Raw genomic sequence first — 23,064 nt, 5'->3', positions numbered from 1 at the left:
GGATTGTATTGGGGGGCGACAACGGAAGGAAGTGATATCGGAGTCGAAAGTACCAGCATTTCTCACGCTCTAGAATGGATTCGGTTTGTTGGAGTGATCACGGGCGGGCACCACCACGAGGGCGTGGCAGGACCAGCCAGGTTCACAATGGGAGGGCGACGACTGGGATGAAGCATGTATGTGGAGGCGTTGTGGATGTGGAGGCGGTGTGCTGAAGGACAACATGGAAACAGCGGAATGGGGGGTTGGAGGATGGGCACGGGAAGCATAGACACCACCAGCGTGCAGCCGGGGGAAGCTCAAGAAGATGAGGACGGGAGGGTGTGGTCAAAGTATAGAAATCAAGGGCGGCATGGCAAGACCCAGCACGCAGGGAGCCGAAACGGTTTATGCCTGGAAAGTACTTAACCGCGGTTGCCGCGGCAGAAGGAGGAGGCAACGGTGCGGTAGTTGGCGACTCCGCTGCCCTTGCTGACACTGGCGGCGGCGCCAAAGAGCTCCTGGTGGGCAGGGGGAGCAATGTCAAAGTGGGCGCTGTATCCGCTGGGGGGAGGGCCGCACTGGTCGATGACGGTGACATGGACGGTGTTGCCGGTGATGGTGTCGGTGAGCTCGATGCAAGTGCCGCAGTTGGGGCTGTTCCAGCCGGCGTCGTTGAAGGCCATGACATAAGGCCACAGCTGGCTCAGGTCGCTGTATCCCCAGCGGGTGATGAGGCCGTTGGAGCCGTCACTGCAGGAGACGGTGTCGAGGCTCTGTTGCGAGGCGGAGAGAGCAGGCGAGAAGGGTGAGGTTGATGGTGGATGTGAGATGTCAAGTCGATATCGCCAGGGGATGCATGCACTCGGGCCTCATTCTCGGTGTGCAGACGCTCAAGACTCACCTCGTTGCTGGTGTACATGTGGTAGGTGGCATAGCCAAGGCCCTGGCCACTGGGCGGGGGAGGAGGAGGAGGAGGGACGGAGGACGGAGTGGGCACGGCCGTGGTGGAGGGGACGTCAGCCTGGGTCGTGGCAGGCACGACAGGCACGACAGGATCAGCGCTGGTGGTGGTGGGCAGGGGAGCGGGCTGGGCAGAGGTGGCGACGACGTCAGGGGTGGCCACGACGGTAGACTGGGGCGACGGGCTGGACTCGACGGGCTGGGTGGCGACGGGCGACTGGGCGGTGGTGTAGACGACCGAGGACGAGGCCGGGGCAGCCGACAGGGTAGAGGCGACATAGAAGGTCGACTCGACGGTCGAGACGGCGCTGGAGCTCTTGGAGGGCTTGCGGCACTTTGCCTTTGCGGCGGCCTGGCCAGCCAGGGCAAAGAGGGCGACGGCAACGAGACTGGACTTGTGCATAGCGACGGCGAAAGAGAGATGCAAGCGAAAGAGCGATGCAAGCAGAAGACGCAAGCAGAAGATGCAAGCAGAAGAGGCCTGAGCAGGAGCAAGTTCCGAAAGACCGACGGCAAGTCGATGGAGATGTTTTGTATCGACCAGGAATGCATGTGGGCACAGGGGTGGGACAAGGAGAGGGACGGTGCGACGCAGTGCGACAAATGTGCAACTGATGTGGGACATGTGTGCGACAGGCCGTGGCAAGGAAGGGCGTCACTGGGCAGTGCTGCTGTGTTGTGCTGTTGTGCTGTGCTGTTGTGCTGTGCTGTTGTGCTGTGCTGTGATCGCTGAAACCACTCACCGTGGCTCCTGCGCGCACACGGGAACACAGGCCAGGCACGAAGTGGAAAGGCGACAGCCCCTCTGGTGCCACAACGCCCACAGGCACAGGCGGCTTTCCTTTCCCGGATCACTGTGCGACCGCGGCGCGCACGCGACTGCCTGGCTGGATCCGCCGGCTGGATCCGCCGGATCGACTCGGATCCATGCATCCCGGTTTCTCCATCGCCACCGATCCTCGCTCGTCTGTCATCATCCATCACCATCTCTCCATCGCCATCGTGGTTATCTCCATCCATCCATCCGCTGCGTCTTCGCTCCAGAAGCCACCCCCCTTTGATCCCGCCGCTCACCCTGGCGGCGCAATGAGCAGTAAGCGGCCGCGAGAGGATCCCTATTTGCTGCCCGAGCTCGACAGGCCACTCTGGTACATCTCGCCTGGCGACATCGTCCGTCGCTCGTCGCGCCCATACGACAGCTGGCGCTTCGGCGATGTCTTCACCGGCATAGTCGGCAACGTCCAAGTCTCCATCCAGCAGCTTGAGACAACACCGAGCGACCGGGAACTGGTCGAGCTTCTCAACAATATCGACGCCTGGCACAAGCTGAGCCATCCAAACGTCCTTGAGCTCCTCGGCGCCTGCGGCCAGGACATCGACGGCACGCCGATTCGCCCCTTCTTCGTCTCGCCGCTCCTGCCCATGGGCAATCTACGGAACTACGTCTCGGAGAACAGCCTTCAGATCCAACACAAGCTCGCTCTTCTCTACCAAGTGGCCTCGGGCATGGCCTATCTCCACGGCAGAAATGTCATCCACGGCGACCTCAGGGCCCTCAACATTCTCATGCGCAGACCCTACTCCATCGTCATCTCCGACTTTGACATTGCCGGCACATCCCATTCCTCGTCTTCGCTCAAGCGCAACAAAGCTAGTCCATTCTACAGGGGCACACCTGGCTACATGGCACCCGAGATGCAGGACGACGAAAGCCCCTGCGGCCTCTCCGGGCCCACAAAGAGTACAGATGTCTTTGCCTTTGCCATCACCGTATGTGAGGTGCTCAAAAACGCAGATCCCGTCTGGGTCACCTCCACCAACGAGCCCCTGCGTGAAATCGTCGTCACCTTGCAGATCATCCGAGGCAGGCGGCCGAGACGATTTGGCGGTGTCCCTGCCGACATCTGGTCTGTCATCGAACGCTGCTGGCAGCAAGAGCCCGCTCAACGACCCTCATTCCCCGATATCCTTATGCTCCTCGACGACTATCGTGACCCCGCTGACGATGCTCTCCTGGTGACCGCCATCGATGCGCTTGAGTTTGAGCTGTCCTGAGCTCCGTTCAGTTCATGGTGAATGATCCCATTGTGCGAGGCTCTCGCTGTGTTGTCCTCCCCGAACTGTCCTCGCTGGCACCGACATGGATAGCATGTGGCTCTCAACATCGACATGCCACGGTCCGGGGATGGGGCAATACGAACTGTCCAGCCGGTCGATTGCATGACCGATGCTCGCTGTGTGCTGACACCAGAATATCTTTGTATGTATATATCCAATATGATACCGTGAGACTCACTGCAGTTGCTGCCATTTACACCCAGACCATCCTCAGTCTCTACAAAACAAACTTGGACGCCTTACATCAAAGTCTTCCTCTCAACCACCTGAGACACACCCTGCCTCTGACACATCCCCAAACACATTCTCATTTCCACAACCAACACACGGCGTCTGTCAAGTTGGTTGTGACTGGCTGTGCGGCATGTTTGCGTCGCTCCTCGATACATTATTCGACAAATGGCTGGCATTCGACCTGGTTCGGTATGGTGTGGGAAGCAGATCGGCTCATGTCCACTTGTTTCCTTTGTCGGGATGCTGCTGCTGTGGTCAGCCTCAGCGGTACCGATGTCCAGGCCAGCTTGAGACCATCGGCGACACCAACACCGAGCCGAACAGGCCAGGTGATGCCAGCCGATCCTGGCAGCTGTGATACGATCGGGTCAGGCGGGGCCATGTGCAGGCCGCTCCTGGTCGACAGAAGCAAGGACCCTTGTTTTGGGCCTGCACGAGCCTCCGCTTCACGCGCACGGAACCGCGACACGGTGATACGGTCCGTCGTGCGCAGCGTGTCTCCCGAGAACCGGCATTTCGCTCGGCTCAATGTGGGTCTGCGGTCCTGCTTCTCCACCGACCCGCCCCTGACCTGCTCGCCGCCTGCTCGCCGACCTTCATCTGCTTGCCCCTCATCTCCTCACCAGCCAGTCCACCAGCCAATCCGTCCACCATGAGCCAGCAATACTGCGTCAACGAGCTCTGTGTCCAAGGCAGCCAGCAGAACAACTATACCTGCGCTGTCCCCATCAGCTCGCTCACCGCCGGCAACTGCAACAGCGTGTCGGCCAGCCAACTTACGTATATCAAGACCTTCCTGACCTCGGACTCGCAGCACCAGTTGCTAGCTCGGATGTGCTGCGGTCTCAATGGCTGCCAAGCTTCCAACCAAGCCATCAACCCGTGCTCCACCACAGACTCCAACTATGCCTGCGTCACCGGAATCGTCGTTAACCAGCCTTACGTCGCCTGTCGTGACTTATTCTTCGGTGATGGCAGCAATTTCTGCACCTTTTCATTCCCGGGGACTTGGACTCCCACGGCATGCGCAAGCCCTTCGGCTGCCGCCCCCATCCCAACATCGGGCGCCGCGGTGGCCACTGCGCCTGCCTCTGGGCCGGCCTCTGTATCGGCTTCTGCGCCGGCCCCAGGGTCTTCTTCAGCCCCAAGCAGCAGCAACAACGGCGGGTTGCCGATTGCTGCGATTGCCGGAGGTGTTGCGGGTGTTGTCGGTAAGTATGTGACTGCATGTCCTGCTCGTGATGGGCATTGTCAGCCGTCGTCGATCTGTTCGAGCGGCTGTTTCTGACCCTGTGCTGCAATCCAATCTCTCCTGCACCCAGTCGTTGTTGCTGCCATCGTCGGCGTCATCTGGTTCCGCCGCTCCAAAAAGCCTGCCAATACGACGCCGCCTGCGCAGAGGCCTTCCATGAACAATCCGTCCATGATCGAGCTCGTTCCTGCTCAAAACTCCAACCCTTACCTTCATCAGGGTGCCCCCAACACCATGTCTGAGTATACGAAGGGCACATATGCTCCTGCTGTCGCCAACCAGTCTCCCGGCTATGCCACCAACAGATACGAGCCTGCTGCCTATCAGAGCAGCGCTCCTGTCTCGCAGCCGACCGCCTACTATGCTCCTTCCACGGGCTATTCCGACAGTGGCGCTCCCAACCCCTCTGTCTATGCCCCCAGTACTTCGAAGCACTCGGCTTATCGAGTTCCCACCCAGACCCAAGCCTACAGCCAAGCCCCTAGCCAGACCTACAGCCAAGCCCCTAGCCAGACCTACAGCCAGCAGCAGCCTGGCTCCTCCAATGCTGCGGCCTCCGTCAAGTACGTCGCCATCGCCTCCATCGATACAAAGAACCCCCAGCAGATCAGTCTGAGTCTCGGCGACACCATCTTGGTCCAGCCACCGTTTGTTAACGGATTTGCCCAGGTAAGAGTTATTGGACTGTGTCCTGATCTTGTCGGCATCGCTGCTGCTGCTGCTGCTGCTGCTGCTGTGTCTCAGTGTCCTGGATGGGCAATGCATCCACACCTTCGTCTTGCTCACGTCCTCGTCATTCGTCTTGCTCATCAAATGTGTCTTGGCAGGGTTTCAACCAGCGCACAGGTCGCTCTGGCTTCGTCTCCGAGAACTGTCTCCGCGCCGTGGATGTCGCTCCTCAGGCAACACACGACGACGGCCTCCCCAGCTATGTTCGCTGAAACCCGCTGGCTCGCCAAGCTTGCACAATCCCTCCAATGCTGCTTCCTCCACCTCGTCGGGTTATCCTCTTGTAGTCTTTACTCTGCTCTCGCTCTTGTTGTCCCAATGTCTTGATGTCTCGATGTCTCGTTGTCTAGTTATCTAGTTATCTCGATGTCTCGATGTCTCCTCATTGTGACATCATGCCACACCCCATAGTTTGCCGAGACATGCTCTTGTCGTGCTCGTTTCTTTGATTGATACTTCTTGTTCTCATGACGCTGTCAACTTCGGTCTTGCCTGTCGCCGCCTGGTCCGGCACATGCTGTTTCTTATCCAACCTGCCCAAGACACAATGGAAATATAATTGCATCGATTGGGGTTGATTCGTCGGACCAACTGCTCAAGACTTGGGCGAACCCAGTCGGGATGGCTCTTCTTTGGCCCCCAGTCTGTTGCCTGCCAGGTTTGCATTGATCAAGCCAGCGACCAACTCGGTTGGCACTGCAGTCGATCTGTCGACGAGAGCCCAATCGCTCGACCGATTCCGCTCATCGGAGCCTTGTAGCATACATGCTGGGTGTCTCCAAAATGAAATGGGACACCCCGTTTGAGTCATGACAGGGTTTGTTTCTGTGACCTGAATACACCCACCCACTCATCGTATTCATGGCCAAACACAGCACCCTCGATTTCCGCATCGCTGCACTGTGACCGGTGGCGTTCGCTCGGAAGCTGCCAAAGTGATCTGTTCTATTTCTTATGGCATAGCTAGACGCAAGCACATCACATACTACGCCGACAAATGGGTTGTGGGCAGGTGTCCCATTTCCCCCCTGAATTAAGTGTATCACGGGGCGTCGTGGTACACGCTGGACAGAGAGCCATGAAAGCAGCGCATGAACAGCACAGGATCGGCCTGGGGTCGATATGCGGTGCCATTCGATTCGAGCGAGAAGCTGTCCTGACGCTGCTGAAATGCGGATGTTGCCGACTCCAGCAAGGCGGAATGCCATCCGGCTCCTTGGGTCGCTCCAGCAACGCAGAGGCAGCCAGCCAACCCTAACCCTGGCAATGAGTTGCTCGACCACATCCGCCTTTGGTGCCATCAAGACACCGTCAATACCACCAACACCAACACCAACACCAGCACCAACACCAACACCAACACCACAGATGATCGTCCGTCCAAGAGTCCTTCCCGATGTCGGTATCCGCATCTGCACCAGCATCGTCCCAGCCGTTGGCGGCCTGTCCTGACTGCCCGACCGCATCCGCACTCCTTCACAGGCCCGTCTCCCGCTTCGGCTGCCGGCCCTCGGTCTGGATGAGCCTGTCGATATCCGCTCCATCAGCACCGGGCGTCACCTCATCCTCATCACCATCAAAAACCTCTGGTGCCCCGTGTGCCCGCACCTCCTCAACATCCTCACCTTCCTTGGTTTCGACCAAGGACTATCGCAGCCGATCTCGATCACCCCCAACGCTGCTCCCCGCAGCCTTGTCGACCCGTTTAACCAGTCTGTCCGATCGATTCCGGAGCGCGAGGTCGCCAGCAACCGCCATTTGTTGACCCAGGACGCTGCCTTTCTGATCCTGACCCCGGGTCCCCGCGACGAAGCCGTTGTGCTGAGGCAGTCCCTGGGGGGCCTATGGAACTCCGTCCCTTTTGTTCTGGATGACGGTCTGTGGCTCGCCGGTATGCTGGGGCTTCGATTCCCGATGGGCATTGTGCCGGCCTGCTGTCTCGTCAAGGAGGACGGAAGTCTGGAGGAAATCCTCATTGGTCGAGGGTACGTCACCGGCGACGACTTTGCGCACCTTCCCCGCACCTCCCGGTCCGCATCCGACCCTGGTCCATGCAGAAAACGATGGGCGACCCGTCATTGACAATCCTCTTGTTGCAACTCTCCGATCGCTCCTGCATCGCACCTACCCTCCCATCGACGTTTGGCTCACATCCGGATCCTTCTGATCTGCAAGAGAGGGATACTATGGCGACGACTACATCATGAAGTTCCTACGTCGCTCCCGCTTTGATACCGAAAACGATGCTCAGTACTCCATCACCGTGACCCGGATCATGGCAGAGACTCTCGGCAACAAAGTTGCCCTTGGACGATACACATTTGCCCCGCTTCCACCAGAGCTCCTCGGCCGAGTCCTGGCGTACCTCGGCGACAGGGACCTCGTCTGCGCCGCAGCCACGAGCACAAGCTGGAGGCGGACGGCCCTCGATGTCGTGCGCAAACGCCTGGTGGCAGCAATCTCGGGGCTTCAGCGAGCCCTTCCAAGAAGTGCAAACGGAACGATCACGCCCATCAACGTCAACACAGGCTGCTTCCCAGAGGACACTGTTGAGTTTGGCGAGGGAGTCAAGAAGATCGACCGACTTAGGGACGAGCTGATGGAGTTGCGCGACTTTGCCAAAGCTATGCTGGTTCAGGTTGGTCTTTGACCCCATCCAAGAACTACCCATGAGCTCTGCGACGTGCTGCTCAAGTCGAGGTGTATTTGCCGCCAGAGCGTCTCCTCCGACAAGCAGCAAATACAGGATAAGGATGTGGCAAGCACGACGACGCGGGGTGCTTGTCCATATCGATCCATTCCAAGCTGTCATCAGCCCCGGATGGCATGGCTGTCGGGATCTGTTGCAAAGCATCGGTGTTACTGATCTGGCGATTTTTGACGTGGTACTCGCATCTGCGGTGCACCCAAACCATCGCAATCTCGCCGCTTGCGCATGCTGTTGATGGCAGTGTACTCTTTGTACCGCAAGGACAGGCTCACACAGTTTCTTGAGTCTGGCAAGCAAAACGGGGGCTGGGGGCGGGTGACTTACATGTGACAATACAGAACTCGCACAGCTTCTGCAGTATCGTCTCAAAATCCGGGCCGAAAATGATGCAGTCGAACAGGGTCGGGTCGGTGTATTTGCTCGCCAGCGATACCGCCGTCGTCGACCGAGACGGCGGCCTGGCCAGGCTGTGAAGGGTAGCTTCGGATGAGTTCACATATTTCTCGGGCGTATCGATTCGAGGCAGCTCGTCTGTGCTGTCCGGCCGAGACACCACTCCGCCCGACTCGGGAGATTTGACCACCGAGACATATTTGCATTTGAGCGGCGAGCGCTGGACGATCAGGGCTCCCTGTTCAGCCACAGAGGTTGATTGAAATGGACGCAGCGGCGATTCACAGACACAGTGGCGATTCCCAGATACAGTGGTGATTCCCAGATACAGTGGCGATTCCCGGATTCACGTTCAAGGAGAGTCGCATGCAGAAGTGGAGCAGACCAGGGTGAGGATTCGGCAGGACGAGGCAGACTGACGCACACATCCGAAAGGACTGGGACTCGGTTCTTGCCGTCATGGTGCTTTCCATGTCCTTGTTACTTACGATGGCTTCCACGATGAGAATGCAGATCTTCCCTTCTGCCGTGACACGATCGACTTCATCGAGCGAGTTACCGTAATGATGCCCTCCCGTTTCAACGCACTCAACGAGCAGGCCATCCAGAAGCATCGACTGCAGCGTCAGGTCGGAGACAAAATGGTGATCGACTCCGTCGATCTCATCTTTGCGTGGAGGGCGAGATGTGTACGAGACTGACAGCTTGTAAATATCAGGGTAAATTTCTACCAGTGCCTTCGCCAGGGCCCTGTTCAAAGTCGAGGGTCGTTGACGAGTTGCACACGGTTGCATTCGGCGGGCGATGGTTGGGTAGCCGATCGAAATTGATGCCGGGGCGAGGGAAACCGACCAAAGTGAGAAAAATTAAGCGTGAGTGTCAATTGGACGGCACTGTGCGAGCAGTGCAACATCAATGGTTTTGTGTGCCATGCAAAGTGTGGAAGTTGCGATATGATGTTGCTGACGGCGCAGCTCAGCAAACCCGGTATGGGCGCACAGCACCTCCATCATGAACGAGATGCAGATGCACATATGGCTTGAGCAAACCGCTGGCTGTCCGCTCTCCTTCCTCACCTCTTTCCAGTGTCGGGTGGACCGCAGAGGACCAGCGGCTGCAGCGATTCTGCTCGCATCAAGTCGACGGCCCGGATCTTTGCATACCACCGCAGCTGGGTCATTTGGGTCTCGATGTGCTGGATGCTGGCGACGACCTCTGGCGGCGGGCAGTAGATATTGAGGGCCCTGATTTTCTCCTCGGGGCTGACCGGCAATCCATTAAAGGTGACGAGGCGTGCCAGCCGATACACCAGCCAGAGCCGAAACGTTGGGTCGTCCTCGATCGGGTTGGTCTCGAGAGTCAAGGCACGCAGCATTTCGAGACCTTCAAGGTGGTGGATTTCGTCGCGATCGACGATCCGGTTGGAGTGAAGCAACAGCGTCCGCAATGACGGGTGATTGACGTCGATGGTGGAGAGGCTCTCGATGACGTTGTGGCTGAGATTGAGTTCCTCGATCCCGGGCAGGCCGTGGATGCCGGCGATGGACGAGACTGAGTTGTGGGACTTTGTACAGCGACGTTCGAGAGGTAACAAGCACGACCAGGATAGCCGAGGCCGGCTGGGTGAGAATTTGTATGGTTGCATTCAGCGGGCATACGAATATGTGCTTTCGTAACTGCGCAATCCGATCGCTCAAAATCATGGGCAAGTGCATCGAAGAGGTGGACAGTGCTGACGCTGCAGCCTGTGAACCTGCCAGTCCGATAGAAGCGGTCTCCAAACGCCGAGGCTTTGGCCCTTCTCTCTCGCACTCACTCACCAAATTCAAGTACACAATCGGCAACCCATCGAGATTATCGATTCGAGAGATGCGATTGTGTGCCAGGCTCAAGTGGCTGAGAAACTTGCATCCGGAGAGCCCGGATATGTTTTCAACGAGGTTGTCTGGCAATGCAACACAAGTGCTATATCAGGATCGACGACTTTTATGGCTCCAGAAAGGGGGCCCCGCTTCCGTCGCAGTTTCGAAAGCACCAGCGCCGTGATGTTCCCGCCCAGGTCCCATCCAATGCCTACAATCGAGACAGAGCTTCTTGAGAAACGGATGACTGAGACTGTCTCCGATGTCTGTGATCTGGTTCTTCGAGAGATCCATGACTTGGAGATTGTATGGAGGAGGGTCGAATCTAGGTACGGACGACAGCCGATTGCCGGAGAGATCCAACTGAACCAGGTAGCGCATCGAGCTGAGCACGGAGCAATCTTGTAGCCGTCCATAATCCAAATCCAAGATAGTGGTTGCAAGGAAGAGTAGTGCACGAGACTCGTCAGTCAAATGCGACAGCGAGGCCGAGAGTGTCCGGCATAATGGATCGACTTGTTGATGTGCAGGGCAATAGGAGCGACGAAGGAAGGCCATCACGACCGCCGTACCAGATATGTTGTTCCGCGGGAGCTCCAGCACTTGCAGATAGACATAGTCCTTGAGAATGCTAATATCCTCGAGTCCTCCCCCCTGTCGGCCACGCAAGGAAGAGAGGAATGCCCAGAGTCAGAGACGCACGGCCACAATCAGCACTTGCTCGTTACTAGGCCATGTGGGAGTGCTCAAAGGACAATGCACAGATGCCGCTCCTCAACAGCTAATGTCCCAAAGGCATTGTGCCCACAAAGGCGTTGTGTCTACAAACCACAGAGACAAACTCTACTCCCCTCCCCTTCCCCAGACGATTCGAGACAAGAAGCGCAAATACCCTCAACGTACATGCACCGCAAGTTTCAGATAAACCGGCCGAAGCGTGTCCGGCGACATGCCCAGGTTCGAGAGCCCTCGCTTAAGCACATCCAGGGGCAATCCAAGCCTTTGAACCCGCTCCTGGTAGCTTGCGATCCACTCGAGATCCTCCTGGGATATCTCTTCGATCGACTCCGTCTCGGAGGTGTGAGAGGGGCCGAGGTCGACGCCGCTGCCACTATCATTGGTTCCATTGTTGTTGGTACTGTTGCCGTTACTGTTGTTGCTGTTGCTGTTGCTGTTGCTGTTGCTGTTGGCGTTGGCGTTGTTGATTCCGGCAGTGCTGCCGCCGTGCTCGTTCTTGGAGGCATCCCGCGAGTTGGGATCGTGCAGACTCGGGAGGGACGCGGTAGCTGATGCTGTGTCGGTGAGAGCGCCTTCGCTTGCAAGCGGCTTTGCGCCAGCGGAGGGACCGGTTTGCTGACGACTGAGACGAGAGTGCTCGGGTGAGTGGATTCGCGCATTATCGATCGTTGCGCTCGAGACGCGGACGTCGGGAATACCCGACATACTGCTGGATTGTGAATGTGTATGGCAGAGAAGTTGGGCAACGAGGATAGAGAATGCGAGAAAAAGATAGAGAGAATGAGAGGACGGTGCAGCAGGCGCGTGGGAAGTGACGATTTGAAGGGCTTCCGGCACCAAGCCATGCACGATCGATGACCCAAGGCGATGCGGGTCGCTCAGCCGGGGGTAGAAGAAGCCACAGATTTGCAGCTGGCCGAGACTCTGACACCAATCAGGGTCATATGGCCGCTGTTTGCATCATGCCCCGCCAAGCACACGATACCTCGCTCCGGTGCAGAGCTTGGAGACCGATATTGCGATTACCTTTGGGAATGCCTCCTGGAAACAGAGGAAGAGATATGCATCCAGCTCACGGAGACTCAGGTTTGCTCGGTATTTCGAGCAACTCATTCATGTGTGCTCGGTGAACGAGTTCAACACATCCTAGGTGTGCTCACAGTGACGAGAATCCAAGCGACTCGAGAAAGCAGAGTATCTTGATATCGAGAAACCATGGAGCTGTCCAGAAGGTCGAGAGAATGCACCGCACTCACATATCGAGGGAATGCACCACACTCACATATCGAGGGAATGCACCACCCTCACACATCGAGTGGATGCACCGCACTCCAATATCGACACATCAATGCCAGTCGATCGTCGCCACAGGAGATTGCCAACCAGGACGGGAAACAGTCGCATGGCTTGCTCACTGGAGCCTATGAAAGTTCAGTAGGCTTCAGGCATCTGATGCCAGGAAGGAACTGTCCCGTTTCTTTATGGATCTACTGTATGAAGGAATCGTATTCACACTATTCACAATGGCTTAGCTTGCAATCAAATACAATCAACTGTCGTTTCACAAATATTAGCATTACTCTACACCCTTTCCCCCCCGCTGATTCTGTCGTATCTACCAACTTTGATATTCTCGACACCATTACCCTCCCACAACTTTTCATTGTCTCTCGTTTTCTTTCTCTCTTTCTCTCCTCTAAAACAACAATCAAAAACAAAGCATATGACATTAGAATATAGCCAGACCACCGCCCGTCCAGTGTCGATTCCCCCGACTGCTTCTCTTTGGCGGTGGCTCTACTTTCCACACATTAGATCTGGCCCTCCATCGCTTCATTCCTCTCCATGGCGCTGGATGGGACACACATGGCCCGTCAGCACCGGAGAGAAATGAATCGACAATGACACAGTAAAGAATAATTCAAATATGAACGAGGTGCGCGTTTGTGTGCGGGAGGGGGGGGAGGGAGAAGCCAAGGGGAAGGGGAAGTGAAAGGAGGTTTGATCCAATGCAGCAGATAAGAACAGTAAAGGTAGAGGAGGCCCTGGAGCCCTTGGTCCGAGGCGCACGAGTCGCCGTCCTTGGAGGCGGCATGAGCAGCGTCGCGCTTGTCGGTTCACTCGATGCTCTCCGAGACCATGTCGGCGCCCAGGAGCTCAACCGGCGCCATGTAGGCCATAAATAGGGATTCGTCACAGGCGGCTTCGACGGCGGCAGATGAAGATGCTTCGGAGCTCGAGATTGAGCCGTGGGCCTTGATTTCCGGGTTCTGGAAGGCTGCCATGGGATCTCGTGACGACGATGGAGGACCGACCTCGCAAAACATCATATTGGGATCTGCGGAGAGGCCGTCGCCGACCTCGCGCGTCAACGTCAGCGACGAATGGCGGGAGCGCGACCATGCCGGAGCCAGTGTCAGGTTTGGATCGGTGTCGACGCGGCGGCTACAGTGCTGGGTGAAGAGGCCGGTCTCGGAGGTCGGTGAGGGCTGGTTCGCCTTGGCGACGGGCGCCGGTGTTGGTGCCGGCGGAAGGTTCGCAGTGGCAGCGTCGTGCTCGGCTGCGGCGATCAGCTCGGTTGCTTCGGTCGGGTACGTCTGCGCCTGGGTGGCCGCATCGTCTGGGTCGGCTTTGATGTTGCTCAGCATGGAGTGGAGCGTCGATGCCGCCTGGATGCTGTCGCCAAGGGGGGAGGAGATCATCCCCACCGAGTTAAAGGCCAAGGCATCGGCTGGTGCCGGACATGAGCCGGACCAGACCGATGTCGCAGGGAGTTGGTCGGAGGAGCCAACGCCAAATCCCCACAGCTCGGCAGCGTTGGAGCCGACGACAGCGCAGGGCGTGGTTGTGTAGTTGTTGAGATCGAGCAGGTTGAGCGCCACGCTTTCCTGGTGGAAGGGCTGCTCCAGCACTGGCGTGAGCGAGTAGGTCGGATCGCTGATGAGGGACTCGCCGATAAGACCGCCACTACCCTGTCCCAGATGGGCATCGACCAGCGAGCCGACAATCTCGCAGTCTTCGCGGATAATGAAGGACTCTGAGAAGGTCAGGCAGTACTCGTCCTTCTGGTCCGAGACCTCTACGAGGACATCGGTGGTGCGTGGGCATTGGACCATCACGAACGGCAAATGGATCGGCTGGCGCGGCTCCTTGAGCTGCGACTGGCGGGCAGCATTTTGCTGGATCAGCGCCTCGAGTCGCATTTTCTACGGATGGAGAACATGGTCAGCATCGCAGCATCAGTGACACGACAGGCCAAAGCAGACCAAGGACAGTCAGACCAGGAACAGGCACATGACGAATGCGAATGCGAATGCGAATGCGAACGGGCATGAGCGTGCATTGGATGATCACGCGGCAGGAGAGGATGGTGCAGTCGGCCAACATCGATCTGGATCGAGAGTAGAGAACGGGCCAGCCCTACATTCTTCATGTTTTTGGTAATTTGCACCTCTTCGGCAACGATCTTGTCCCTCAAGTCTTGGATTCGTTTCTGGATCCGCGGATAAAGTGACTCTGACGTCAGGACACAATCACAGCGATTGCCGATCCATTCAGAGTACTCGGTGTGAGCCCAAACAGCTGCTGCCCAGGCATGTGGGCAGCGATGCTCACCTTGATTGCACCGATATCCCTCGGCACGTTGGTTCTGGGTCCGCCGGGCAGCCCCACCCACTTGATTTCCCGATGCTCTTTCGAGATGATGTCGAGCGCCATCAGCACGTTCAGTGCATCGTAGACTCGCCGCCGGATATTCTTTTGGTCGCAGTTGTGCTGTTGGAGACAAACGGATGGTGCGGGTGAGGATGGTGTTGCTGTTTGGCGGAGGCGCCGTGCGAATGCAAAAGTACATGAACCCGCAGCTTGCAGAGCCAGAGGATCAACTGGGCTCTTGCGGCTGGTACCCACCCCGTTCTGACGCTCAAAGTCATCGACGAGCTCCTCGGCGACCTGCAGCGATGCGCCGGGAAAGGATCAACACAATCAGTAATGAGCTCGACTCGTGGGCTTGGTCAGTCAATCGTTGCACCCTCGCTGGCGATCGGAGTATTGTGCATATATCGCATGAGCGCTGCTGCAGGATCAAGCGAGTGCTCCGGCAAGTGCGGCAAGATCGCGCATACCTCGTTGTACGTCGTGATGCCTTTGCTTTGCACCTTCTCTGCAACCAGACGGCTAAAGTGTCGCAGGCCCTTGGCCAGGCCGCTTGCCGATCGGGACGAATGCTCCACGGGCGATGATCCGTAGTCGTGACCGGCCATCTCATAAGGCGACTGGAACGAGTCGGGCGGGGACGTGGCTTCGGCCGCAAGGGCGATTGGGTTCTGCGAGTTAGCCTCGGTGTAGAGCGGGACGACTTTGAGCTTCTTGTTGGCGCCATGCCGGGTGACGGCCTGGCTTCCGCTGACAGGAGCCAGCCGGGATTTCAGACCGGGCTCGTGGGCAGCGGCCCTCTTGGCCGGAGTGGTTCGGAGCGACGGCGGGAAGTGGCTGCCGAAGGGCTGGTAGGGCTCGCGCATGGGAGTGGAGAACGGCTGCAGCTTCTGGGTGAGGGGGAGGCCGGAGGACGAGCCCCACTGGAAAGCCGGAGTGGAGTCGGGCGTCGCCAAGATCGAGTCCGTGGGCGAGCCCAGGAGCGGTGTGTCCGGAAGGCTCTGGGGGGCCGAGGCAGTCTGGGAGGTCTTGGTGACCTGGATCCTGCAGGGCCGTCCGCGGGACCGCTTGGCTAACGGCGTCGTCACGGCCAGAGCCGAAGCACCATAGCCGGCTTTGTGGCCTGTGATCAGAAAGGACGATTTGAAGTCGCCGTAGTGGACCTGGCTCGGCAGAGAAGAGGCAGCGGTGCGGTACGAGTGCGGATAGAGACCTGACACGGCAGAGGGAGTGCTGCAGATGTGAGAGAGCGACGTGTTGTAAGCCTCGGGGTAGTCAATGAGGTGGTCGGCATGGTCGGCGTTGGTGTGGTAGAGGGCCATGGTGCTGGGGTCGTATGCGAGCTCAGAGGGCTCGGTAAAGTCGAGGGTGGGATAGATCCCGTTGGGTCCATAGTCCATTGCGGAAAAGTCCAGGTTGTGGTTCTGGCTGTGACAAGAGTGGTCCCAGGCTCCAGCAGAGTGCACTCCGAGGTAGTTGTGGCTCTGGAAGGGATGGCCATGGTAGAGCTCGGCCGAGAGATGGTCCTCAGACTCTGCTACGGGTGGAGAGATGTGATGGGGTTGGGCCGAGGCAAGAACCGGCAGAGCGAGCTGATCGGAGCGATCGTCCTCGAGGGCCTGGCCGTTTGAGAGTTGTGAGACGAGTGGAGAGCTGGGCGGGGTCGAGGCGGGGTCGAGGTCGAGGTCGAGGCGGTGCGAGGCAATGGTGGGATGGAGAATGCGGTGTATGGGGGAGGTGCAATGTGGAAGTGCACGGCCGGGAAAGTATGGTGCGGTGAGGGTGGAGTCAAGTGAAGGGCAATCCATGCGATCCACCGCATAAGCGATCACACCAGAGCAGCCACGCGATCCATGGCATGATCAAGTCAACGATGGCGCGGTGTTTGGCGGGGAATGTGATTGGAGGGCAATGGATGAGAGTGGGTGAGCGCCAAGGGCAATCGCAGTCGATGACGCATCGATGCATTCAAACAGCGGGGAAGTTGGATCGGTGGACGGGTTGATCGGAGACGGAGGAGGCACAGGGAGAGGATGGGTCAAGAGGCCAGGGTTGAGCCCAAAGCGGTTCATGAGTTGGAACCAGAAACACCGGTTTGCAAACGGCATGGCGAATGGAGTGAAACAAGACAAAAGCAGCGAATCGGAGTGATCAAATGGCCATGGGCCAGGGATCGCAGATCAGGATCAAGGGACATCCAGGCGATAGATCGGACGAGCAGGAATGAGCGACAAAGGAGGAATCAGCCAGAGCGACGAGACCAGCGCTTGGTCGATGACGGACACATGCGTTGCTTGATCATCTCAAAGCCGGCCCCGAGCCAGAATCGGGATGTCAAAGACAGCGGCCACATACCTTTTGGCGAGCACCAGTCCCGCAGGCGAATCGCTTGAATCTGGCCCTTCGGAGGCCTCCGAGGACTCGTCCTTGTTGATCGCTGGTCGATGCAGCTGGAGGGGGGCGCCGAGGGAAGCAGGCTTGAGCGAGCCCTTGAACGTCGCCGTGCCGGGCTGCGAAGGATCGAGGAGGTGAGAAGGCTCGCCGTCGGCCGAAGAACGCGCCAGAGGCGAGGGAGCGGTGGTAGCGAGCATGGCAAGCCCGATCGAGGAGCGGGGGTGGGGGAGGAAGGAGGCAGGACGAGGAGGTAAAGACGAGCCTGGTACTGGTGCCTCAGAGGCGAGTTGGCGGGAAGAAGGGCCAGGGGAGAGCAGGGCACGATGAGGGGCCGACGGTTGAAGTGGACAGCCAAGCGGCAATGAAGTGATCGGCGTTGGCGGGAGCGGCAGGGTCGCGGTGGGATCGACCGCGACGTTCTTGTGCTGAAGAGGAGCAAAGTGGAGGAAGAGTGGCTGATGGGCGGGAGGGGTTGGATAAAAAGAGAGCGCGTGAGGGGACGCAGACGATAGCACGGGACCGGGGAGGGTGGGAGAGGATGATCGAGGGATGGAGAGATGAATAAGCGAAACAAATGGATGAATGGACGGGAGAGCGAGTGGGAGAGAGAGGGAGAAGGTGGGCGAGTGTGAGGGAGTCGACTGAGAGCTGTCTGAGAGTTAGCTGAGAGTTGATTGAGAGTTGTCTGAGAGTTAACTGAGAGATGTCTGAGAGCTGACACTGGTTGGACGCCGTTGATTGGATCGAGAGCGAGGGGGACAACCGCCGTGGACAGAGAGTCCAAAGCCGCTGTTCCAAGATGCGGGCGAGGGTGGAGTGCGATCGATGCGGCAGTAGCCAATTGGCCAGTTGTGGATGAGGAGGATTAAGAGTAGTCGAGACGAATGAGGAGGATCAAGGTGGATCAAGATGGACGGGTGGATGGATGGATGGATGGAGAGAATCAAGGTGAATATACCGATGGCGCCCTGGAATCGAAGGATTGTCTTGGACGGTGGGAGCAGGATCAACGCCGGCTCAAGAAGGCGTGGGATTGCGCGGCAAGCTGTGACTCAAGCAACTCTTTCGATGTGGGATGTACTGCCCGTGCGGGGCTGCACGGACGGTGGATCCTCTGCCATGATGCACCCCAGGAGAGCCCCAGGCGACCAGCATCGACGGATCCAGCATGCGCTTGAATGACTCCCTCCGTCCCGAAGGTGGGCCCTCTGGCATGATGTCTGGGACTTGCCAAGCGACCGATGCCATGCAATCGATGCCATGCAATCGATGCCTTGTGATGTATGCCTTGCAATCGATGCCTTGCGATGTATGCCTTGCGATGCCTTGCGATGCATATCAAGACGCTCGGGCAGCACGCTTGCCCCACTGCTGCTGCTGCTGCTGCTGCTGCTGTCCGGCGCCCTTCCCGCTTCTCGTCTGCTTGCTCCGCCCAAGCGGAGTTGCCAGCCGCCGCTCCGCCGGCCACAAGGCCCGGACACTCCGCCACGTGGCGCAGGAGATGGCTGCAGCCGGATCGAGCCGCGTGTGTGTGTGTGCCTCTCCAATCCACACTGCATCCACACTGCATCCGCACTCCATCCGCACTCCATCCGCACCCCTGGTCGCTGCCCTTCTCACTCGGTTCCGCCCTTTGCCTCAGCTGTTCGTCTGCATCGCCATCGCCATCGACACCGGCCCTCCCCCCCCGCCTTCGGCCAAGCACCCTCCCTGCACGCCGTCGCGATCCAACTTCCGTCCACACGCTCCCCTCCAGCGACCCGCCGATATCCCGCTCGCCACCATGGATGCTGTCGTGGATAAGCTCATTCAAACGGCCAAGGCCATCGCCACCCCGCGACTCAAGGATCTGATCAAGTCCATTCGCTCATGCAAGACTGCTGCAGAGGAGCGGGCCGTCATCGCAAAAGAGTCGGCCTCCATCCGTACCGCTTTCAAGGAGGAGAACATGGACACGAGACACATCAACGTCGCAAAACTGCTCTATATCCATATGCTGGGCTATCCTGCCCACTTTGGCCAGATGGAGTGTTTGAAGCTCGGTAGATATTGTCTCGCCCCCATCCTGCTCTTTCCCACCGCCTCCCTTCCGCATCGCTGCGAGGCAATCTCTTTTCAAAAGGAGGACCCAGTGCTCGTCACACTGTCCTGGCCACTCTGCTTTCCTGCCGCGCTGGCTCGCTTGATAACCCTGGGGCACCGCCCAGCGAGCGGTGCCAGCCACACTCAGACCGTCCTTCCTTGTCTGCAGTTGCCTCCCCCAAGTTCAGCGACAAGCGGCTGGGATACCTCGGAATCATGCTCCTCCTCGATGAGAACCAAGAAGTGCTGACCCTGGTGACCAACTGCCTGAAAAAGTACGATTGTCCTGTCCCACTGCGCATCGCCGGGGTCGCTGCGTTGCCTGCGCCAATTCGTATGGTGGCCAGCATCTCATCGTCTCTGGACCTCGTCATGGCTGATCGCTATTCTGACTCGCGCTCTCCTTCTGCTCGTCGCGTTCAGCGATATGGCCAATCCAAACATGTTCATTATGGGGTTGGCGCTGTGCACTCTCGGCAACATCTCCTCGCCCGAGATGTCCCGCGATCTGTGCTCCGAAGTCGAGAAGCTCATGTCGAGCTCAAATGCGTATGCACGCAAGAAGGTACCCCGCATAGACGCTCTCCTGCCGCCGAACACTCCGGGACAGGATGCCGTGGTCGAGGGCCCGTCGCGACTGACGGTGCCCAGCCTTGCATAGATGCATGGGTTGGGGCTGCCCAAAGCTGCTCTGCGTTGTTGATGGCTCTACCGCCCAAGCTGATGTTTGCCGACTCTGCCACTGACTCGTGCGTTCCATTTTGCCGATCCTCCCGATCGCTTCCCTGGCTCACAACACCAACACTGCAACGGCACGCTCAACAATCAAAGGCCAACCTGTGTGCCCTCCGCATCATCCGCAAAGTGCCAGATCTGATGGAAAACTTCTTCCCAAAGGCCAGGAACTTTGTCAACGAGCGCAACCACGGCGTTCTGCTCACCGGCATCACCCTCTTGACAGAGATGTGCGCCATCAACAAGGAAGTCATCCCCGAGGTTCGAAAGGTTGGTTTGCCGTGCTACTTTGTCTTCTCGAAGCAACATACGGCTTCGTCCTCCCCAAAACAACGTATGGCTTCGACCTCCCCGTACCAATGCCCTCTGCGCACAGTGGCGCTGCCGTGGTCTCTGTCGGCTGACTCTCCCAACATCGATCCTGCAGCTCGTTCCTGCCCTGGTTGGCCACTTGAGCAATCTCTCCAAGCCCGGGTTCAGTCCCGAGCATGACGTTTCGGGCGTCACCGATCCCTTCCTCCAAGTCAAGATCCTGCGCCTTCTGCGAATCCTGGGTCGAAACGATGTAGAGGCCAGCGAGCTGATGAATGACGCTCTAGCAACTGTGAGTCGGGCGATACGTTTCTTGCTCGGACTCGGAAGCTCTTGCTCAGAGCTTCCTCGCGATGCATTGCTTCTCTGCAGCGATCTTCCCTCTGCCGCTTTACGACCTTTGCTCTGCACAGTGTCTTCGGTCCTCTGGCTCACTTTGGCTTCGCACCCGACTGGACAACTCTACAGGTTGCCAACAACACCGAGGCCTCCAAGAACGTTGGCAACGCCATCTTGTACGAGACAGTGTTGACCATCATGGATATCGAGAGCGAAAAGTCTCTGCGTGTCCTTGCCATCAACATCCTCGGTCGCTTCCTCAGCAACCGCGACAACAACATCCGATACGTTGCCTTGACTACCCTGACAAAGACCTCGTCCAGGCCTGAGACTGCCGACTCCTCAGCCCTGCAGCGCCATCGCTCGACGATCCTGGAGTGCTTGCGCGATCCCGATGTCTCGATCCGTCGACGCGCCCTCGATCTGTCGTTCTACCTGATTGACAGCGCCAACATTCGACTGCTGACTCGCGAGCTCTTGAGCTTCCTGGAGGTTGCCGAGGGCGAGGTCAAAGCCAGCGTCGCATCCCGCATTTGCGACTACGCCGGCCGCTTCCGCCCCAACAAGCGCTGGGAGATCGACACTGTGTGCCGAGTTCTGCGCGTCGCCGGCGCCTTTGTCGACCAGCTTGTCATCAACCACTTTGTCAAGCTCGTGTCGACCTCGCCTGTCGAGCTCCAGCAGTACACCGTCCGTAAGCTGTACAACATTGTCAAGAGCGAGGGCGACGCTGCTTTGATGCAGGAGGGCCTCGTCCAGGCCATGGTCTGGTGCTGCGGCGAATACGGCGACACCCTCACCACGGGCACCTCGCGAATCCTCGGTGCTGACGACGAAGCTGGCGACGATGCCAATGCCGACCCGCACCTAAGCGACTACCAGACCGCCCCCTCCGAAAGCGAGGTTTACGAGACGTTTGCCTCGATCCTCAAGGGCCCGTACGCCACGGACGATGTCCAGGAATACGCTCTCACGGCCCTGGCCAAGCTGTCGACGCGATTCCAACAGACCGCCGTCATTAGGTAACAGCCTAGATGATTCATGCTCGCCCGCATGCACAGGCGTGCGCTCGAGTGCAACCAACGCCGGCTATGACTGATGTTTCTTTTGGATCCCCGCCTGTCCAACTGCTGACGGTAACAGCCAAATCAGGACACTCATCGCTCGATACAAGGTCAACATCGATGTTGAGATTCAGCAGCGTGCTGTCGAGTACACCAGTCTCTTTGGCCTCGATCGCGAGATCAGGTACGTGGTTATCGATCGATGGCTCCGATCGGTGTGCGTGTGCGATGTGGCCAGAGCGGACGGCCGCTTCGGAGAACGGCATCTGCGGGACATGTACCGACGGTGGTCTGCAGAGCGTACTCTCCATTCGATGTATTGTGGCTGGCCAAGCCGTTGGCATGCAACGCTGTACAGTGCTCGATGACTGCCCTTCTTTCTCCAAAAGCGACAGTGCCCACGTCCCCTACTAACGGACCTGCATTCCCTGACGCGCGCTCCTTTAGCGTCGCCATCTTGGAGGGCGTCCCCGTCCTCGAAAGCGCCCTGAGGGAAGAGGATCTCAAGGGCAAGGGAACCATCGGTACGATTCCTGTGTGCATATCCGATGCTGCCGATGCGCCCGCCAATGTTGGCGTATCCCTTTCTTCAGCACTAGAGATGCCAAACTGCTCACTGACAATTTGTGATGCCTCTCCACGCGCCGATGTACCCTTCCTGCCGTCTGATCTGCGGCCATTCTGTGGCGTGTCGGCGGTCTGCCGCTGGTCTTTGTCTTGCCAACTCATCTGCTCCAGCTGCCATGACCAGCCCAACCATGGGATTTGGCGCTCCTGCAGTGGATTTGTCGGCTCCTGCACCCAAGATGAACGTTGGCGGAGGTGTAAGTAATGCGGCCGCGGTCGTGCGCATGTTTGATGCAACAACGAGGAGGGTGCTGGAGCACCAGTAGTGGGTCCCAGGACCCAACATGGCGGTTGGTCGCTACTGCGGTGCTAATATGCATGCTGTTTGATCTTCACGCTGCAGTCCAACATCATCGACCTCCTTGGGGACGCTTCGGTCTCGGTCGCGGCTCCTGCCGTCGCTGCCCCGACCACCCAGGTCGATTTGCTTGGCGAGCTCTTTGGCGGGCCTCCAGCCTCCGGGCCTGCAGTTGTTGCTTCGCCCTCAGCTGCTGCCCCGTCGATGGCCATCGACCCTCTCGCCGACCTGTTTGCCTCGGCCTCGCTGACTGCGGCGGCTCCGGCCCAGCCACAGGCCAAGGTCTACCCTGCCTACGACAAGAACGGCCTCTTGATTACCCTCACCCCTGTCCGGGAAGCTGACGGCACCGTCCGCGTCACGGCCGACTTTAGCAGCCGCGGCCCTCAGATCCAGAACCTGCAGTTCCTGGTTGCTGTGCCCAAGCTGCTCAAGCTTCAGGTGTTCCCGCCAAGCTCGAGCGTTGTGATGCCAGGCCTCAACGCCAATCAGTTTATGAAGATCGAGAACCCGACAAAGGTGCGTCTCTGTTCCGGCCCGTCACAGCGAGGCCGGAAGATCGGCTGTCGGTGATTTGGTGA

The 23,064-nt window shown here is 58.4% G+C and overlaps 7 protein-coding genes across 7 annotated transcripts; 4 read left to right on the top strand and 3 right to left on the bottom strand.

Moving 5' to 3' along the window:
- Positions 1–314: 314 nt before the first annotated feature.
- Positions 315–1,421, bottom strand: BJ171DRAFT_229290 (Cerato-platanin-domain-containing protein). The gene is made up of 2 exons (XM_053106539.1): positions 884–1,421; positions 315–753 (listed from the first exon to the last, which is right to left on the bottom strand). The coding sequence occupies exons 1-2, from the start codon at positions 1,219–1,221 to the stop codon at positions 405–407; spliced, it is 687 nt and encodes a 228-aa protein (XP_052962841.1). The 5' UTR covers positions 1,222–1,421; the 3' UTR covers positions 315–404.
- Positions 1,422–1,925: 504 nt separating this feature from the next.
- BJ171DRAFT_521439 (kinase-like domain-containing protein) lies at positions 1,926–3,447 on the top strand. The gene has a single exon (XM_053112478.1). It carries the CDS (start codon positions 2,029–2,031, stop codon positions 2,995–2,997), a length of 969 nt encoding a protein of 322 aa, XP_052962840.1. The 5' UTR covers positions 1,926–2,028; the 3' UTR covers positions 2,998–3,447.
- Positions 3,448–3,795: 348 nt separating this feature from the next.
- BJ171DRAFT_521436 (uncharacterized protein) lies at positions 3,796–5,853 on the top strand. The gene is made up of 3 exons (XM_053112477.1): positions 3,796–4,505; positions 4,617–5,215; positions 5,374–5,853. The coding sequence occupies exons 1-3, from the start codon at positions 3,947–3,949 to the stop codon at positions 5,485–5,487; spliced, it is 1,272 nt and encodes a 423-aa protein (XP_052962839.1). The 5' UTR covers positions 3,796–3,946; the 3' UTR covers positions 5,488–5,853.
- A 723-nt stretch (positions 5,854–6,576) lies between these two features.
- Positions 6,577–8,308, top strand: BJ171DRAFT_521432 (uncharacterized protein). Its single transcript, XM_053112476.1, has 3 exons — positions 6,577–6,673; positions 6,758–7,260; positions 7,451–8,308. Exons 1-3 carry the CDS (start codon positions 6,644–6,646, stop codon positions 7,923–7,925), a joined length of 1,008 nt encoding a protein of 335 aa, XP_052962838.1. The 5' UTR covers positions 6,577–6,643; the 3' UTR covers positions 7,926–8,308.
- Positions 8,087–11,683, bottom strand: BJ171DRAFT_585973 (uncharacterized protein; the record flags this gene model as incomplete). Its single annotated transcript, XM_053114391.1, has 8 exons — positions 8,087–8,115; positions 8,310–8,616; positions 8,867–9,128; positions 9,455–9,942; positions 10,199–10,323; positions 10,456–10,641; positions 10,813–10,894; positions 11,144–11,683. 8 exons carry the CDS (start codon positions 11,681–11,683, stop codon positions 8,087–8,089), a joined length of 2,019 nt encoding a protein of 672 aa, XP_052962837.1.
- Positions 11,684–13,095: 1,412 nt separating this feature from the next.
- BJ171DRAFT_585972 (uncharacterized protein) lies at positions 13,096–17,223 on the bottom strand (the record flags this gene model as incomplete). The annotated part of the gene is made up of 6 exons (XM_053114390.1): positions 13,096–14,184; positions 14,403–14,471; positions 14,594–14,752; positions 14,888–14,929; positions 15,103–16,285; positions 16,988–17,223. The coding sequence occupies 6 exons, from the start codon at positions 17,221–17,223 to the stop codon at positions 13,096–13,098; spliced, it is 2,778 nt and encodes a 925-aa protein (XP_052962836.1).
- Positions 17,224–18,809: 1,586 nt separating this feature from the next.
- On the top strand, positions 18,810–22,390 carry BJ171DRAFT_428465 (adaptin N terminal region-domain-containing protein; the record flags this gene model as incomplete). The annotated part of the gene is made up of 8 exons (XM_053107854.1): positions 18,810–19,068; positions 19,278–19,383; positions 19,532–19,673; positions 19,940–20,113; positions 20,271–20,447; positions 20,624–21,516; positions 21,638–21,742; positions 22,006–22,390. 8 exons carry the CDS (start codon positions 18,810–18,812, stop codon positions 22,388–22,390), a joined length of 2,241 nt encoding a protein of 746 aa, XP_052962835.1.
- Between the last annotated feature and the right edge of the window lie 674 nt (positions 22,391–23,064).

The sequence above is a fragment of the Polychytrium aggregatum genome (assembly GCF_025602895.1).
Source record: "Polychytrium aggregatum strain JEL109 chromosome Unknown BJ171scaffold_47, whole genome shotgun sequence".
Classification (NCBI taxonomy): Eukaryota; Fungi; Chytridiomycota; class Chytridiomycetes; order Polychytriales; genus Polychytrium; species Polychytrium aggregatum.
The sequence above is the reverse complement of the archived record's forward strand: the minus strand, read 5'-3'. Positions and strand labels throughout refer to the sequence as shown.

What these genes read in the sequence shown, in the direction of transcription:
- BJ171DRAFT_521436 (XM_053112477.1), top strand. Translation starts at nt 3,947, where the DNA reads ATGAGCCAGCAATACTGCGTCAACGAGCTCTGTGTCCAAGGCAGCCAG. An exon ending in AGGTGTTGCGGGTGTTGTCG is followed by an intron (nt 4,506 to 4,616) that starts GTAAGTATGTGA and finishes TCCTGCACCCAG; the next exon opens with TCGTTGTTGCTGCCATCGTC. An exon ending in TTGTTAACGGATTTGCCCAG is followed by an intron (nt 5,216 to 5,373) that starts GTAAGAGTTATT and finishes GTGTCTTGGCAG; the next exon opens with GGTTTCAACCAGCGCACAGG.
- BJ171DRAFT_229290 (XM_053106539.1), bottom strand. Translation starts at nt 1,221, where the DNA reads ATGTCGCCTCTACCCTGTCGGCTGCCCCGGCCTCGTCCTCGGTCGTCT. An exon ending in ACATGTACACCAGCAACGAG is followed by an intron (nt 754 to 883) that starts GTGAGTCTTGAG and finishes CTCGCAACAGAG; the next exon opens with CCTCGACACCGTCTCCTGCA.
- BJ171DRAFT_521439 (XM_053112478.1), top strand. Translation starts at nt 2,029, where the DNA reads ATGAGCAGTAAGCGGCCGCGAGAGGATCCCTATTTGCTGCCCGAGCTC.
- BJ171DRAFT_521432 (XM_053112476.1), top strand. Translation starts at nt 6,644, where the DNA reads ATGATCGTCCGTCCAAGAGTCCTTCCCGAT. An exon ending in GTCCAAGAGTCCTTCCCGAT is followed by an intron (nt 6,674 to 6,757) that starts GTCGGTATCCGC and finishes ACTCCTTCACAG; the next exon opens with GCCCGTCTCCCGCTTCGGCT. An exon ending in GAAATCCTCATTGGTCGAGG is followed by an intron (nt 7,261 to 7,450) that starts GTACGTCACCGG and finishes CTGATCTGCAAG; the next exon opens with AGAGGGATACTATGGCGACG.